At 30.2% G+C, this 19,801-nt stretch overlaps 1 protein-coding gene across 1 annotated transcript in view; it reads right to left on the reverse strand.

The window, feature by feature from the left end:
- Positions 1-11,103, reverse strand: part of LOC103577529 (uncharacterized) — a 37,577-nt gene extending 26,474 nt beyond the window's left edge. The window contains exon 1 of the mRNA XM_053737233.1: positions 10,776-11,103. Coding sequence (XP_053593208.1) covers positions 10,776-10,803 — 28 coding nt within the window. The 5' untranslated portion in view covers positions 10,804-11,103. The remainder of the gene's footprint in view (positions 1-10,775) is intronic.
- Between the last annotated feature and the right edge of the window lie 8,698 nt (positions 11,104-19,801).

The following is a 19,801-nucleotide window of genomic DNA, read 5'->3' on the forward strand; positions in this document are numbered from 1 at the left end:
GTTATTAATTATCATACAAAAAGCTCGTAAATTATATTCTGAGAAACAAGACAATCAACTTCCTACTTTATACTTATTTAAGATTTACGACAAACAATCAATCAAATACAATCGACAGTCTTTTCAATCATTTTATCATGTATTATATTTAAAAAAAAAAAAATATTTATAAACTATCACATGAATTTAAAGTGTTTCACTGTTATCAATATCAATATCACGATTTACATTTGTGAATAAGCTTTAGTAAAAGATCTCATCACCGATAATAATTCACCACAACAGTATATATATACATGACTTGTACAATACTTTTTATATCTTGGTATCATCGATGTAACAGGAGCACAAGGATCCTGTTTCAATATCTTATATCTCATAACAAGACTCCATACTTGTCTTCCCACGCGTAAATCATTATGTGGCTACGTTTCGGATGAAATGCACTTCCTGTCTTTCTAAGGCTGTCGACGCCGATGATCATTATGTTGATGATGATGATGAGGTCAAACCAATATAAAATAAATCGTTACATATATTCGTGAGCTTAAAACCTTACATTCAACCTACTAAATTCACCTTTTCAAGGCTTCAGTTACACGATAATCTGTTACTCAGTTTCAAATTATAGGTTAATTTAATCGTTGTACACTACTTTGTACTTTCATGAAATATTTATATACAAATTAAGTCATAAACATTAATTAGCCATCGTTAGCTTTCATTCCTTGTATAAATGCTACGGTAGTATTTGAGTTTTTACATTTTCCGCTAGGTGGCTTATTCTTCTCGCACTTTATGCAGACAACTAAATTACCAAAAGGACTAGTTAGTCACAAGATAAGAGATGCAATAATTAAACCATGCTGTAGTATAATTAATTGCTTTGATGTCAATAAAATAAAAAAAAACTGTTGTATAATTTATTTAAAATAAAACAGGTGTTTTTTCTTTCCTTAGCAACTCAATTATTTAAATTAGTACTACACTTGTGCATAAACAAAAGAATTAATTAAAAAGTCTATTCAAATGTGTAAGAAGATTTATCAGCCAGCATTAAAACAATTATCATGACATGACATCTTAATTAAATTACTTACTCGCTTGTTTCGAGATACTGGAAAACACGGTAGACAGGCCGACGATACATGAAAAGATGACCCTCCACACGATCCACCATCATCCTAGATTCACTTAATCATTCGTACTTATCAACCGTAAAAATTTAAAACAGCACCTTTACACAGATCTCCGTTATTCAAATCGTTCCTTTTGTAACCGTTATTTTTTCAATGTGACTTATTGTTCGCATCACTATCGATCGCAACACACAGTTACACACACAGTTAAATCAGAAATTTAAATCCATCATTTTCCACTTGATAAATCACCACTAAAAAAAAGGAAACAGGTGAAAAAACAAATAAAATAACTCTTACACAACAGCAATGAACAATTTACGTTAGGACGGATTTGAATCGTGATTTAATACCCAGTATACATAAAAGGTTTTTATCAATACAAAATATCTAGCAACGATTGAAAACCCGATACTTAAATGCAACCAATCACTACCAGCAATTACTCTGTACTTAAACAATTTAAATTTAAATCGATGGAAACAGGACGACGCCTAAAACTCGTGTACAATTTAATAAAAAAGTAACCGTGTACAGGCGATGAGGAAACCTCCCTCCTTCATCCCCGTCGAGCAAGTTCAATGTTTCTATCCTCTCCTATTCTATCCAAGATACATGAAACGTATTCTCGCGGTCAGTGCCCCCTTCACACACGCCATCCTAAATTTACGCTAAGAATCCCAACTCACGGCTATTTAAACATCAAAAAACAATATTATAAACCTTATTCCGCATTTGAGTTACTTAAATAATCTAATCTACCACCTGATTATTTACACCAGCTGTCAACAATCTACTAGGCTATATTTTTTCTACCAGTCATCTCGATAATTTTTATCAAAAAATATTTGTAGCGACCCAAAATCCTGGTAAAAAGAAAACGAAACCCCTTTTAATTGTTAATTGTCACAAAGAAAGGCAATATGAGAACTAAAGCCAAATTATCCTTAGTAACCCGAACCGAAACTCGATCCTGTAAGTCTTGAGTTTAAAAAAGAAGGAAATCCTCACCGGAAATCTTCTCGCATAATCACTTGTATAATAATAACTATATTTTTTAAAAGCCAACACTCTAATAATCCAGGAACAAAGTGAAGTATATAAGATAAAGAGAGTGCGAAGAATGAAGCACAGACACTTACACTTGGCAACAGAGAAGTAACAGAGAGTTTTAAACGTGGACAACTGTACGTCCTGGCAGCATGAGGGAGCAGGCGCTCTGCTGGGTGCGGCAAAAGCTGCGCCGCGACGCCCGGCGTCCTCCAATCCCTCTTCTCCAAAGTCCAAACCGGCGTTATACTATCACATAGATATATATATACATACACATATATGTTATATAGATATATATATATTTAAACAAGTTGTTTGTAATTTTTTAGCCAACTACTTTTGCTGCCAAGTATTTTAACTGTCACTGCTTCAAAACTGGATATTTTATCTTACTCACGAGGATTAAGGTGCTAACCAGATCCGATTGGCTACGCATCCCCTGTACTATATATAAACAGACACATACACACGTATATTTATAGATATACCTATACGTAAATGCGCAACCCTCTTGTCACACAACTACGCGAACACTACGGCAGAAGGGATGTTCTGTGTTCAATGTCGAACGTACGAGAGCAGAGGACTGGGGAGAAAGTACAGTCATGCCAGGGAACTCGATTATTCTCTTACTTTTTTTGTAAAATCCATTGTTCGTTACAACAAAATATATTAATAGTAAAAATATATATTGATTTTTAACGTCGTATAGGTTTTTTTAGGGTATGTTGTTACATTAGATGATTGAATCAAACGATCGCGTGATTTGCTATTGACGTGTTAATTAGAGCGATAAAGTATTGATAAGGGAGTTGATGAACAAGATTTATTGTTTCGAGATCAAAGTAAGGTTTTTTCAAGCTCAACTTTTAGTATTTTTAGATTACGTTTTACTTTTAGAAGAATATAAAAAAAAAACCACCCTAACCCCTGAAGTTGTAAATTGTGAGCAGGACAGAAGGCAACAGCTCCGCCTTTAAATCTCAATGACTGAGTATTTTTTAACTTTATTCAAACAACTATTTTGAATGCATCTCCTCAAAATGTGCTTGTACTCACACAGATTCGCACACTCCTCAGGCGCTTTGTAATGATGATGATGACTTTGTACAAGTTAAACCGGGCGTTAGTATCCTCTTTGTTATGAATTGAGAATTTCAGTCCCGGCAGAAAGAGAAAGTAAAAAATAAGCTCTTTTTTATTCATGCTGTGTGCTATCATATAATTCCCATATTATTCTGTTGGGTGCATTGATGAATTTCTGTTACCGCATCAGAGTTAATTCAATCATAGCGTAGACAATGGTGTATTCATATTTAAGGGTCACACTCCATTGTTTCTCGTTAACATTTACACGGATGAAAATTCTGTTATTGATAGACGAGAGAATAGTTATTATTATTATTATTATTACTATTTTTTTTTTATATAGATTTTAATAAAAGAGAAAAAGTTTTTTTACAGTTGAATATTTGTATAAAACTATTGTGATGGAAAATAGTTTGGGTCTTTAAAAAGTCATTTTCAATATTTGCTCCAAGTAAAGTTAGAGTATTATTGGAAAATATATATGTATATATATTATCGGTCTCTTCAAGAAAATATTTTTCTTCTTAATATCTTTTTATAACTTTCTTCATGTAAACTCCGATATTTAAGCATTCAAATATAATGTCTCAAAAAAATATGTCCTTATCGATTATAATATTCTAGTGTATGATATATATTTCAAAAATAACCTATTGAAAAAATTTAATTCAATTATGAAGTGTTTTATTAATTAATATTTTATCGAGTGTTGATAAAAGTTTAAATATTTAATAAAATTTAATATTAATATGACATTTAAGCTTGAAATGTCTAAAAGTTATCAGATTTTCCCTCTCCGTTTCCCCGAAATATTAGTCTGAAAAGTTTCTCATTACCAGCGGAATATTTTCATAAATTCGAAGACTAAACTTTAAAATTCAAAGCGTTAGATTAGCTTTGAAATAAAAGATAATATTCGATAAAACTTTTTCCTTGTTGATGGCTGGAAAAATTTCTATGAACTTTATGTTATTTTATATTTTTTATTCATTCACTTCAATGTCATCCGTCTTTACTCACTCGGAAAGCTTTTGCATCCCTTATATTCACACGGGAAACCAGTTTCACGATTTCATCGTCGCTTATTCAGAAATGTATACCTCTTATATATATATATATATATATATATATATATATATATATGTACATAATAAGGGAGAAACTAGTTTGTTACGTCTCGTAGCAACGTGACTACGATAAATACATCCATTATATATATATATATATACATAAATATAAATGCATGAAATGTAAACATGCATATCAGACTAATTATGGAAACAGTCGTTTAAGTCAACTGAAATATTGATCATTCAATAATAATAATTAAAAAATTATTTTTTTCAAAAAAATTGAAGTATTTTTAATAAATTATATTTTTTATCCAAAATATTAGCTCAGTAATAAGTCTAATCACTTGTAAAATTTAATTAAAAAAATAAATAAAAAAAAAATGTTTAAAGATAAAAGGAAGTAAATAAATAAACATGGATTTAATTTAAAATTTAAATTGAAGTTTGCTCTTGAAAATGAAGTAGTTTGCAATATGACGGGATGAGTGTAAGCACAAGAATGAGATAAAAGAAAAATAAAATTGTAAAGAGAGATATAAAAATGGCCACAATGCGGATGTTAAAAAAATAAAAAAAAAAAAAAAACAGAAATAGAATGAGAGTATTCAGGAATTGTGTAATGGACGTGCACCCTCAAAAACGGAGTAGGGACAAGACCCTTTTTGAGATACCCTCGTCTGATACGCAAAACTCAGTATAAACGTTCTATTGCTCTTAACGAAGATCGCGTGTGTATTGCATATATTGTACACTATACTATATACTACTATTTATGTGTGTACTTATATTGGTAGTGTAGGTATGTATATATATAAGAATGCAGTAAATTCAGTTTACTTGGCACGAGCCTTAACGGACCTTTATGCGGTCCAATAAAAGTAATTAACATAACGAAGGACAGAAAGAAATCCCTGTTTTACTATTGATTATTACGCGGGCTTGCAGGCTTCTTCACTTGATCGGAAAAAAAAATTAACCTATTTCCACCCTACTTTATTGGCGACATAAAATCATGTAAGAATAATTAATTATAAATAAATGAATGAATAATTAATTATTTTAATGGTTTCTATATAATTAAAGTAATATTTAGAATTAATTTTTCAACTTGGCAGTAAGTACAGTTGTTATGTCTTCCAGCGAAGCTTCTCTTTTGCCGAGAATATTCTCCACTCGGATGACTAATGCAAAAACGAGCAATTACGATGGGTGGCTATAATCGAGCGTCGCTGTGTGTACGCTTCTACTGCTGTATATATATTCGCGGTCTTTACTTTACTTCCCCTGATTCATGACGTTGAAAAAGTACGACGGACTCCCTGTCAGTCAGTTTAAGATACTCAATGTGAATAAATAATTATCAAAAAAAAAGAAAATAATAATAATGTTGATAAAATTCTTTACAATTTGAAAAAAAAAAAAGTACATAAAAGTCGGTTTAAATTATCATCATTAGGTTCCTGCCTCACAGTATAAAATAAAAAAAATGTCTACAATAAAGTTATCATTTAAAGCATAAAATTTAAATAGTAATTATAATTGCTGATAAAAAATTATCAACTAATTCGTTTAAACATTAATTTATTTTCTGTGTCATGATAATTGATACCTGATATAATCATTAAATAAAATAAATATAAAAAAAAGTTACACAAATAAAAGAAATGATGAAAGTATTTCATTATCAAAGAGACAAAAGTATCGACAAGTTCATCGCACTAACGTAAGACGGATATACAAATTGAGTGTCAGTCATAACACACATGTATGTATATATATTACACATTACTTGAATGAGCTATAGAATTAAAACAGATAAGCTACTATTGCCCGAACATATACAATTTATTTTGTATCTAACTTTGAGCTACGATGCGACTAAAATTCAAAACCGTCAATACTTTACAGCTATCATAGACTACCAATAATATATCTAACAATTGTATGGACTATGAACGTAATGGTGTAATTTACGTACAAAAAAGAGCAAAGACACTTGGAATTCCTTTGCGTTGCTTCCTGTCTGGTCTTTCATAGGTTTAAAACATACAGCATACACCATAAGCATAATAGGTATGTTTATTATGTATATATGGATATAATATTTATAAGTATACACATACACACATATATATATATATATATATATATACATATATATATATATATATATATATATATATATATATATATATATATATATATATATATATATTGCATTGCATTTATTTCGAAGACTAGACGTGTCACCACGTGAGTCTGAGTTAAGTTAATAATTATGCCGCGAGCATAACTCGTGTGCATCCGTAAAAATTTTTTTATTTATTTGCGTTAACAATAGAATAAACATAAATGAAAAAAAATAATCATTATAATTATAAAAAATTAAAAATCATTCTTTTCGACCATAAAAAATTAATTTTGGTATTTTATTTTCTGTACACAGAAAAAGAAACTTTTTGAAATATTGCATTTTCTTATTATAAAAAATTATGCCATTGGAAATTTTCAATCTTGTATATTTTTTGTGAAAAAATTTTAATATTTAATTAAAAACCATTTTTTAATTCGAATACTGATAAAAAAGTCGACTTGATTCAACAGCGAAAATTTTGAACCAAGAATTCCATTTTGAAGAAAATTATTTTCTTGAGTCAAGAAAAAAAATTATTGAACCAAGAGAAATTTACTTGACCCAAGAATAATTTCTTGGTCCAAGATTCTTTCTCCTGAATCAAGTCAACTTTTTTATCAGTGAATAAATTCGAGCTCAGTTCGAGATATGCTAATCCCTTTTTTTTTGAAGTACAGTCGAGTCGCGTTATGTCATCTTAGTGTCTCCCTCATATTAACGCGAGTCTGGTTAAAAGAAAAAGATACAAGCCGGACTTATAACGCGACTCGACAATACTGTAAATAAATAAAATTTTTTTTCTGTCAAGAAAATTATTCTTAAGCTTAAATATAGAATTAATAATTTAATAATAATGTGATGTAGTCTAGTTAATCAAACAAATCGATAATTTAATTAATCGAATTTTACAGAGATAACTAATATACAAATTGCGGCAATTTAATGGCACGAGTTTATTGATTGACAATCTGAAGAGCGTCATTTCGAGTGCAATAAAATAAAATAAATTTAAAGAGCATACGTGCAGATGCATTCGTAAAATGCTTATATATGTTCATATATGGCTGTATATATGTGTTCATACTTATATTTATACTTATGTGTATGTATATTAGTATATGTGTGTGTATGATAAAATCATGTACTATGGAAAGTAAAGATACTCTTTAGGCCACAAGCACGTTTTCATGTACGTAAATTTTATAAATAGACACGTTATCGAATTGTGTGTTTGAAATGCAAATTCAAACCTTCGAGTTCACTGTCCATGTTTTTTTTTTCAATATCATTTATATCTATATATCAATTAGTATTGTCTGATAAATTTTACGATTTGTTCAATAAATTTGATTGTTATTAATAATTAAATTAAATTATTTGACAGTTTAATTGAAGTAAAAAATAAATATTTATTATTTTGAATAAGATATGAGTACGTAATATTAATATTTTAAATGCGCTTTATAAAATAAACAATAGGAAATGAGTATAAACAAGATAAAATGTTAATTTTGATTATGTGAGTGTTGTCATTGTGATATTTTATCAATGCGTATTTGCGAAACGGAAGTTTTCTATTCTATTTTTATACGAACAAGTCTCGAGAAATTTTTTTGTGTCGCAGCGAATTGATTTGCAGTGCAAGAGAAGATAAAAAAAACGAGTATAAATAAAATAAGAAAGAGGAAGACAATCAGAGGTCTTTAAAGAGGGAGAATATTTATGGGTTGATAGCGAGTACTCGACACCTGTGCCAATGTCACTCAGGTCATGTACTAGAAGATTCTGTAAATCGATCCCACCCGATCCTACTTGGCCTCACCTTTTGAGCCCCTTGGGTTCCGGGCATGCCTCGAGTGCCATTTCACCGGCAGCCAACCATTCATTAGATTCAACATCTATCTCTACAAAGAATTCAAGCCAATTTTCTAATTACAATCTCTTCAAACAATAAAAATAAATAAATAATCTGTTAGGTCTAGAAAAAAAATATATCACCAAATAAAAAGTAAATCATATTTGATAATCAGATTTTAAAAAACTTCAAAGAAAAAATATATATGATTTACAATTTCTTCAAAGCCAAGTCATGATATTTCCACTAAGTCAGATAAAAAAAAAAACGTCCTTGAGGTAAAAAAATTATTCAACCTAAAGGTAATTGGAAAAGTTTGTTAAAAGATTGAGGAAACTGATAAGAATTTTAAGTATCTACCTAACATCAAAATTTGAGTAAAATGTCATTGAAACAATAAGTTAAGTACTTACGTCAGTGACTACAGCACGACAAAAAAATAAAAAAACATTTTAAAAAAATAATAAAGACATTTAGTATTTCAAAACGACCCGGGAGGTTTAAATAAATCAACAGCTGGATTCGTTTGGATCCTAGCACATGTCTAAGAAATTATCCAAATATTTTTTGCCATTTAATTTTCTCAATCCTCTTTACCCTTCACATTGCACTAAGCTCACTGCAATTATCTCTAACTACTAAATACATACATACATACATGATGAATAAATAAAAATATAAGAAAGTAATTTACTAAGTAGTATTAAATTAAATAGACGTTTTTAGTATTTTTAAAAATTACCATAAGCACCAATTATCGTTTGAATAAGAGTTTAATATTATACATCAAACGTTATTATCATCGATCTGGTAATTCTCACTGGTATATTATAACGACTTTTAAACCGCTCTTGTTATATTATGACGTCGTGTAGAGTGTTGGCCCTGGTGTACAAAGTATGGTAAAAATACATTTTGTATTTTTGGCTACAGCACACACATCTAAACTCATACAATCACACATATAAATACAGACACATGTTTGGCCACCGCGATGTGCATCTTTTTCATTCGGATTATAACCTATGGTATATAATATTCCGTAACAAATTTTGTGACTGTGTAGTGTAAACGACGGTGTAAAAATTTTTACACCGTTGAGAAAAATAATCACAAAAATTTTCAAATATTCAAAATACTGTTTAATGCTCTCTAAAAACGAATCAGTGAAAATCACGTGACAATGACTATTTGGCAGTGAATAGTCACTTATTACCAGTGAAAAATATACAACTATTTGAATTAATGACATATTTTTCAATAGTAAACAGTGAATAGTCACTATTTTCAATACTTCAAATTTAAGAGTGTCTAAATAAAATTAATATTCTTATTGATTTATCAATCAAAATCATACGAAGTAACACAAAATGGTGTAAAAAAAGTAGATTACACGGTGTTAAAATTTCCATGGATAAATAATTTACACCATGGTTTTTTAACATTCTTATTTCACACTATTTGTCTGTGTAAAGTTCTCGGGGGTCATTTTTACACCAAAATTTTTTACATTATAAAATCCGACGACCTAACATTTTATAGATAATTCTATGGCTATTAAGTTTTTTCTATTTCATTCTTCTCTTTCCTTCGATACCCATCCAACGAATTATCCGTTAAATGCCATTAATTTTATAGCACACTGGGATGCAACGGATACAAAAACTACTAGTTCCCTGTATACTATAAACTATATACTAAACTATATTGTAATAAACCCTCCTGTACCCTGTACATCTATTTATACGGATAATTCTTCCTTCTATTCTTTTATATTTTCATTGAATTCTCGAGCTAAGAGTAGTTTTGACTTTTGTACCGGGTAGTATTCACACAAACGAGGTTACATCACTCCCACGTATCACTTTATACAAGAATTAATCTTATAACAATCCTACTTTAATAACAATACCGCCCTATGAATTTATATTGTGTTATTGTTATTATCAACTTTTATTATATCTTTAATTCGGTTATATATTTTTTTTATTGTTTATAAAATGCGTTACATTTTTTTATTGCGACAGTTATTGTTACATTTGTGTACATAATAATTGTATCACAAAATAAAAAATGTCCAGTTGATAAATAATTTTGTTTATTATTTTTTCTGAGTTTTTTATAGAATATATATAAGTTATAAATTTTGTACATAAATAATTTAAAATTAATCATCTTAACTGAGTAAGCTGTCAATAGGATAATAAATAATTGTCATAATAATAAAATAAAATTAAGTATCGACTGAATCCAATGCATATCAAATGAACAATGTAAAAAAAAAATAAACAATGATAATATAAATAAGAATCAGAATCAGAGCACAAAAGTTTACTATCACGTATTCATTGACTCGAATGACAACCAGGGAGCGGTAATCAGAGTCTTCGGATGACAAGACAATCACCGCACCAATAATGCAATTTTTTTACCTCCAGAGATATAAGGCCAAAAAAACATTAAAATGTTTTTTAAACCCTTTTTGGGAAGATTGACAAAAAAAATTTTAAATTCACCCTCTTGTTGACCGACACTCCTTGCTGTTAAAATATCACTTTTCCGTTGAAAGCAATCATTTTTTATAATGTATTGTCACACACCACTCACTCAAGGGTTGCGCAGTACATATTAAAAAAGAATCCGTAAACAAGTCATCACAACGTGAAAAACGACCGTGGGGGTTGTGTAAATCAAGTAGAGTAAAAAAAAATAGAGGAAAAAAAACTGAGTTATAAAGAATGACAGAAAGAAGATTGTTGATGTGATCACACTCACTGCGAAAGAACTACTGTCGTTTTACCATACACACGATTCAAGCTCATCCTTCACTTCTCTTTTCCCTCTTTCTCTCTATCCTACCGAACCATTTCCCTCTCTTTTTTATGTTTTATTCTTTTACACTTATACAGTATACACCACTCGATTGCCTTATCTACTGAGTACTTACACTCACCATTTATATATATATATATATAACAAAAATACTTATAAAAAAAATATATATAAGTAACGCCCTCCTCACACATCCGACTGCTCCCTTATCCGTTTGCACGCGACTTCTTGTTCTTTGTTTATTTATAAGGTGTGTGGATGATCATAAAAACTGAGTAAATATTATAATAATAATTATCATTATTATTATTACCATTTTTACGAGTCACACTTTGAACTTTATTATTAATTGAAACCATACTGCGGTCAATCATCTCGGTGTATTTTTAAATAAACTTTTTTAAATTTATTTTTCATGTGATAAATACTCATCTTTATATTTCATATCGTACCTTCGTTATAAAGAAAATTAAACCCTACTAATATTCGCTAAATAAAATATTAGTTATGTATCTGTGTAATGATTAGTCAAAAATGACCTAATGAATTTTAAAATGTAAAAAAAAATTTTGAATTAGTGAAAGATAAGAGTTCATTAAAAATTTTTATCTTCTCATTAGGATAAAGTTCAATGACTATCTCTGCTATCAGAACATTACGAAATGAATTTGAAAAAAAATACCTGACTACTTAATTATTTATATTTTTTTAAAAATCGAAGTAATGCAGCGTAAAATTAAAAAAATTTCAGATATTATTTTATAAGCATAAGTAAACAATGAATGTGTTTTTGACCTGCAGTATAAAAAATAATTAATTATCAAAACGGTATCATAAATGTCATATTGAATGTAAAAACTTTTTTCTCTATACGTTAATTGCACAATTTTTTTACAAAGTCCCCATGTGTGACTATAATTAATTACCTTTTATATTGAACTGCGTGTAAGAATTTAATATTTTATTTCTAGAGGCCATAAAAATATATTTTCATTTAAATTAATAAGTGTAAAGAAAGATAAATTTGACGATGAAAGGTTCGACAGGCATATAATCATTTAAATTTATCTATAAAAAAATAAATTTGTCAAAGTTTGAGCATAAATAAAGTTTATAAAGATGCATCATAAGCGATAATCAATAACTACTGTATCATAAATCATAAAACAATATTATATTTCCTGGTATATCTATCGTATCAGCGCTAACATAAACAGATCAACGTGCATCGTAAGTAAAATATAATAAAGAGTATCCTCGAGAAATAGTTAGCGACATATAGCCAAGGCAATAACACCAATACCATACAGCTTCGTTACTATCCGACTGACACCAACAAGACAATCCACCCGTCCATATATCATATATATGTGATATATAATAATAAAACAGTGGCTGGTGTCTCGCGCCGTAATTACACACATCATAAGCATAAGTAACATAATGTTAATGTAGAAGCTCTACACCAGACCCAGTCTCAGTCCCAGTTTTACACTGGTGTTATTCCTTGACTCAACTCTACATATATGTTGTGCATTATACATATATTTGAGTTGTGTTGAGTTGAGTCATATTTATAAAGTAACGACCGCGGGCTGACGACTAACCGACGCTTTGCTTCTGGTAACTGACAAAGGAGGATTCAGACAACACTGGACTGGGTCTGCTGGTGCTTCTGCTGGACAGTATGCATCTATATAAAATAAATGTACAATGTAAGTGTAAAATGTAAAACCCTACTCGTGTATTTAGCCACGAGGCCACGTGCTACATGTTATGTTTAACATACTACTACTTTACACCAATTTGTACTCTCTACTACTATCATACATTCACTATCTTTGTACATGTATCTGTATATATACGGTGGACGGAGGCGGGGGTAAAACGGAGTATCTCCAAAATTTTTTTTAAAAATTTTTTTAAAATATTTCAGTCACTTTTGTAAATATAATTGAGCATTATTTTGACTTTGTTTCGTTGAACTTTTTCAAAAATGAGTTAATGGCTTGTTTTATCATAAAAACTATTAAAATTTTTTTTCCTTCCTCTGTAGTCAATAATTAAGTCAAATGTAGTTTTTTTTTGTGAATTACTTACAAAAAAATTTAACAATAATTAAATTTATTTAATATCCATACATTTTTTTTTCACATTATAGGAGCTGCTCCATTTTGCCCGCATAAATAAATTTTTTTTTTAACGGCAATGGAAAATTTTGTCTATTTACTTTGAATATCATCAGCAAAAAAAAATTTAGCGTATTTGAGTCATCAAAAATTTAGTATTTTCTTTACCTCGTTTGCCCCCCCCCCCTCCTTCCTCCTCCCCTATATATATATATATTAACCGCTTTATTACTCCATATTATTAATTTATAAAAAAGGATGTCCCATTGTTCCTTTCCCATCGTTCGCTTTACAGTAGATCCATGTTCCAACTAACCCACGATAAAACTCCAGCCAATTTGTCTTTTCTCTTCTTTGCGTAGGTATTTATTTAAGTTATAAAAATTCTAAGTTAATAACTTAGAGAGATTAAAAACAATAAACGTTGATATGAGTAACGCCGTCAGTAAAGCAATAGAGAGTAAAGTAAAAGAGTTAAGTTTGTACTCTACTCTATGTCACGTTTTATATTTTTTTGACCGGATTTCCTTTTTTGTTGAGTATTAACGTTAAGTGTTACAAATGTCTTGTAAATTAACAAAATATAAATCCACAACAATAATAGAACAAAGAACTATAAATTATTTAAACATTTACTACTAAGGCAAATATTAAATTGCAAATATTTGCGATTATCGACGATAAGGAGTTCTGATTGATAAATTAAAATAATGATAACAAAATCATCGATAACAAAGACTATAATGACAATGAATAAGATATACATGTGCAGGTTGTCAGAGCATCATCAACATCGTCATTGTCACTGTCATTGTAATGAAACTGGAGCATTAGTCATATTATTTGAATACATATATATTGTGATTACGAGTACGGTTATTGCGGCAGGTGAAAAAGCATAGACATCAGAGATCCATTGAGTTTATCGAGTCGTTGCTAATTGCCGTGGTAAAGTTGCTGATACAATCAAGCTAACAAGTGCGATGGTATACAGTGTGCATCAAGGGTTCTTGGTTTTGCATTGCATCGCACCGTGTGTAGTGTCGGTGGGCTTGGAATCGTGCTAGCTGCTAACATGGAGATGGTTTGTTCGCGCAACGGAAGTACTAACGCGAGAAAACCCTCACCTCAAGAGTTCTCTGTAACTATGAAACGTTATCTCTACACCAGTTACCATTATTTCTCATTCTATAGACTTTATTATCTCTCCTGTCCTTATTACTGACATCAGTTTGTTTCAGTTTGCAAGCTCGTGTTACATTCATTTATATTATAAACTTTTGTTTCCCACTTATAAAAGACGTCAAGCAATTGTCTGATTGGCTCTTCGATTCATTTGATGCAATTGCGAATAACATCCAAGTATTCAAGTATTTATAAGCAGATGTAGTGGGTTTGACTTTGTCAATTTAACGCCAAACGGCCAATTAAACTCTCGCCTTGCTCATGTATATTGTATTGCGATTCGAGGACTTGCTTTTTTTTTTCATCCCGAGATTCTCAATCATGGTCAATTGATTTTATTTGTTTGTAATATAAATTATTATTATTATTTATTACTTATTTTTAAAATTATTTTCATTCAATAAAGACAATAGGCTTGAAGTAACGGATAAATTTTATTACAACTTGGATGAGTCCGGGAAAGCCACTCGATCTTTATAATAAAAGGTTATAAAGTTGATTGATAAAAAAAAATGAGCATATGAGAAAATCGTTCAAATATAGTGACCAGCTTTTTTTACCGTAAGTCCATACATATGTATGTATGTATATATATGTAGAATGGATTGCGCAATCATTCGAAGTTTATTGGATTTATCTCAATTTCCGTGCGGACAAGATTGGGTACAGGAGGAGGCATCATCAGCAACCAGCGGTGCAATAGTACAAGGCGAGAGAATAAGAGAAAATTACAGTGAGGCAAGGATAAATCCCTGATGCCTCCTACACACACTTTGAGAATATACACAGACAGTATGTATGTATATATATATATGAATGGAATTCAAGTTTCGTCTCGTGACAATCTATAGCCGATAGGAAATAACTCGACGATGGACACACAATTGCATCCGTATAAAAATGACCCTTTTGGTACATGTACTCTAGTATATAACGAGTTGCTTTATAGAAACGGATATAAGATAAAAAATTTACGCTAACAATACACACCTGACACACCAAAGGAAGACAACAAAAAACCGGAGGTGTCTTTACACTTGACCACATCCGTTAGAATAAAATACTCTACATGTTCGACGAAGAATAATAAGTTTTTAGTTCGATATTGTGCTTGTCAATATAAGGTATCCTTATTAATTTCATATTTTAAATACATACTAACACTTTTACATCAATGGCATTTTTATTTAAAGTTCTTTCTGGTCTGACATAAATTTAATCTATGGGTAAAAAGTATTGACATAGATCAAAATAATTCTTAGAAGTTTCTAGTATATAGTGACCCAATAACTAAGAATAGAGCAGATGCAAATATCTTGACTGTGCAATATATATTAATTCTGACACCTGCGTACGAGAAGATTTTACCTATTGGCCACCTCGTGGTGATTTCATAATTTGGATCAAAACTAAATAACTTCATATTGAAGTAAATATTTAATCTCATATTTAATACTATAAATAAGTACTAAAAATAAAACAAATTGTAGTTCACAATGAAGATAAAAAATTAAAAAAAGCCTAAAATAAAAATAAAACAATGACTTGTTTTTTCAAGGACACTCTGAAAATGGACCAAACAACTTACACGTTAAACAAAATTCCTTTTGAAATAAGTTTTAATGTTTTCACGAGTACAAAAACCGGCTCAAGCATGCTATACATTTATACATCCTTGAAATTGTAAAACGAGAAAATAATTGTCGGTTTAATTTCAGCGGATACCGGCTCAATTGCGGCTCCACAATTTACCTAGGCACAATAGTAGTCATTTTATTTGAATATACGATCATCCCGCCAATAAACCACAAGACAACGGGCCAGAAAAATTAATTAAAAAATAGGATTTCATGTTGAGAACCGACAGCCGTAAGGAGACACCGTCCATGCGTGGCTTACTGTCATTCCTTCATCGACTCTCATCAACCGTCTTATATATGTATATCTTAAATTATATTTACTCTCCCTAAAACCCCCTTGCTTCCTTTCCCTTTATTTCCTATTTATTTAAATATTATTGCAGTCACGGAACATCAGCACGACTTCCGAGCAGGTACGCGAGTTGAAATTATTGTGTAACTAATTTTCGAATGACTCTTTAAATTGGCCACTTAATACTCCTAATAAACACAAATAAAGATAAATAAATACTTGTGTAAATAATATAAGAGTTTGTATAATTTGTTTTATTACAATATCTACTAAATCAATGATAACAAAACATAAATTATCTGTTATCACTGTAATCTCTACTATTTACTTTTTTTATTGTTATTTCTAAATTTCAAGTGTAGAAGCGCCGTAATAATTTTAAAAAATGATAACCACCAATTTTTTTTTCAAATAATTAACAAGTATCTAAAAAGCAGAATTTAATCCAACATATGAGTGAAAAAAAAAATATATACATTGCTTCAAATAAAATATAAATGAATGTAATCTAAACGTATTAGTAACCAGTAGGTCAATTTGCAAGGACATTTTCCAATTAACAAGCCATCATATATATATATATAAATATACATATACGTAATACAATCAACACAAACTCGGTTTGTCAGCAAAAACCATCGTCCGAGTCTGAGATGTCTTGTGATCACTGATCGGTCTTATTTTTTATGACTCATATTACAGTCTAGACCTTTTTAATAAGGACAGCCCATCATAAAAAAACTTACAGTAATAATGATAATAAATATAAAAAAAAAAATGATGGAGATTTTTTGTCCATTTTTCCTGCAGTCATTGACCAAATAATTTATTGTAATTTAATTGCTCCGTATGCAGAGTAAATTAATTCACTAGTCTTATTACAATAACTAATAGATAATTGATGATGATAATAATGACAGTGATGATGAAGATTAATAAAGAAAATATGTAATAAGGGATTTAAAAAAAAAAGGGTAATAAGTTAAGCCCTTAGTACTCAATCTCAATTGACTTAATCGAGTCTGGACAAAAGATTAATCAGCAACAGCAGGAATGAGATAAAGATATGATGAAACTAAACATCATTATATATGATACGGTGTACTAATAGAAGGTGATTCGAGCTGCTGCAGGTGCAGCACTTTATGTAACATGATTCGCGTAATCGGAAATTATACCGGCCAGGAGATAAGAATAAATAAGTTATATCAACGCTAGTAGTAGACAACTAGTTTGGAGTAGGTATTAAAATAAAATAATCTGATTAAATATTTAATAAAAGGATGTTAAATATGGCGGCTTAAATCCTTCGGGATAAAATATCTCGCGAGGTCCATTGACCCCAAGAATTTAGGACAAGGGATCGATAATTCTCATCTCTGCTCTGATTCAACGTCACTATGAATTGTTTTACTATAGAACTCGAGGATTATAATAAATGAATAAATATATTAATAATAATTGTGATTATTGATATCATAGTAAAATTAATAATAAATATTATTTAAAAAATACTCACGATTTTTACTCCGACACGACGTTCAACAGACACTTCTTCCCAGATCCTTTTGTTACAATTTTAAAAACTCCACTAGTGTAAAAAACGTCAAAAAAAGTTAAGCAGAGGTAACGTGCTTTACTTTTGCTTGGAATTTAAAGTAACAATTCACTCACCAGATTAATACTTTTAATTTAAAAATAAATATTATAGATTTATGTAACTTATTATGTGTTTTTTTTTACTTCCCCAGTAATTAGAAGTTGTCAGGTGATTAATTTGTAATTTAAATAATGTTATAACGACGATCTAAAGTGCACACGAGCACGATTTCGACTAACAGTGATCAGTTGTCGTAAACACTCGGCGCCATATTCGAATCGCGATCTGTCAATAATAAAACCGATGACTTTGAAGTTGAAATTTCGTCAAGAAGATGGCGCCAAAAAACAAGACATCAACAGAGGATCACCAGAACTGTTTTGACCGACTGTGAGTACATTCTAAAATGTACCACTATTAAGTTCGCGCGGAAATTTAAAAATTTTAAATAAACGATATACCAAAAAATTGCTCTCAGATTGCTCTTTCAGATTCCGCAATTGCTCCAATCATAAAATCAATAATTAATTAATTATTATCAATTGAAAGTATGGAACTCATTTTGGAAATTCGTGTATTTTCGTGCATTTCTGCCATTCATAGCTATTGAAAATTAATTTTTTTAAAGGGGTCATAAAAAATGGTGGTTTCTTATGTCTTAAGGTACGTACTATCACGTAGATACACGATATCGCTAAGCGAAGCCCCTCAATTTTCCCCAAGTCCGTCTAAACTTGGAAATCAGCAGATTTTCGTGAATTTCTGCCTTTAGTAGGTTTTGAAAATTAATTCATTTATTGAGTTATACATAAATTTTAATTCCATGACTTGAGAAATCGTGGATTCTGAAAGAGCATTTTAAGAGCAAGTTTTTAGTATATCGTTCATTGAAATATATTAAATTTCCGTGCCAACGTCGTAGTGGTCTAAAATGTGCTGCGAGCAACTGCAGCTTAACAGCAGACCGTGCAAGTGCAGCATAAGAGCAGGATGTTATTTTTGCGTGAATCACTTGCGTGTTTTTTTTTTTAAATATTTTAAATATTTCTGTCATATTCTGCCGCCATTTTATTTACGATTTTTAATTTCTCTCCTATTTCTAATGATATTTTTCGATTGTTTAAGTTTACCGCGCAAGTAATAACAAAAATTATTAAATTATTAATGAAAAATAAGAATTGTTGGCCATATTTTTTCGTTTATTTAATAGATTATTGACACAAATAAATTTTAATAAAATTATTAAATTTTGAAATTTTACGCTAAGGTGGCGCTACTGTGCATCGTTGTAAAGTGGGGGGAGAGAATCGCAACATCGATTGCTTTGTGTCAACTGACGGTTTAATAGCGGCAGTCAGTATCATCGCCAATGGCAGTTGTAGTCCAGATCTTTCTGTACGTTTGAATTGAAACGCAGTATTGCAATGGTGTCGTATAATTACTTATAAAATTCGTTGCTCTTAGTTATTGTTTAATTAAATTGTGCAGTGGTTGTAAAATGTTAATTGTGCAAAGTGTCTGTGGTGTAGTTGAGTGTTCAGTGCTAGTGTAAAATGTTGCTGATGGCTGACGCTGATGGCTTCCAAGTTCCTGGGCAAACTCATCTGGCATCGTCTGGTGGGGAAATAGCAGTTAAGTGACGTTCTTTTAGCTGCAGTACGCTTGGAGCAATTTAAATTAAATCTCCAAGTGTATTTGGATACCCTTCTGCATATTATTTCCCCGCCAAGGTTTGTTCAAACACTCAAGTGTTTTTTTTTTAATTTATTAAATATTTTTC

The sequence above is a fragment of the Microplitis demolitor genome, chromosome 3 (assembly GCF_026212275.2).
Source record: "Microplitis demolitor isolate Queensland-Clemson2020A chromosome 3, iyMicDemo2.1a, whole genome shotgun sequence".
NCBI lineage: Eukaryota > Metazoa > Arthropoda > Insecta > Hymenoptera > Braconidae > Microplitis > Microplitis demolitor.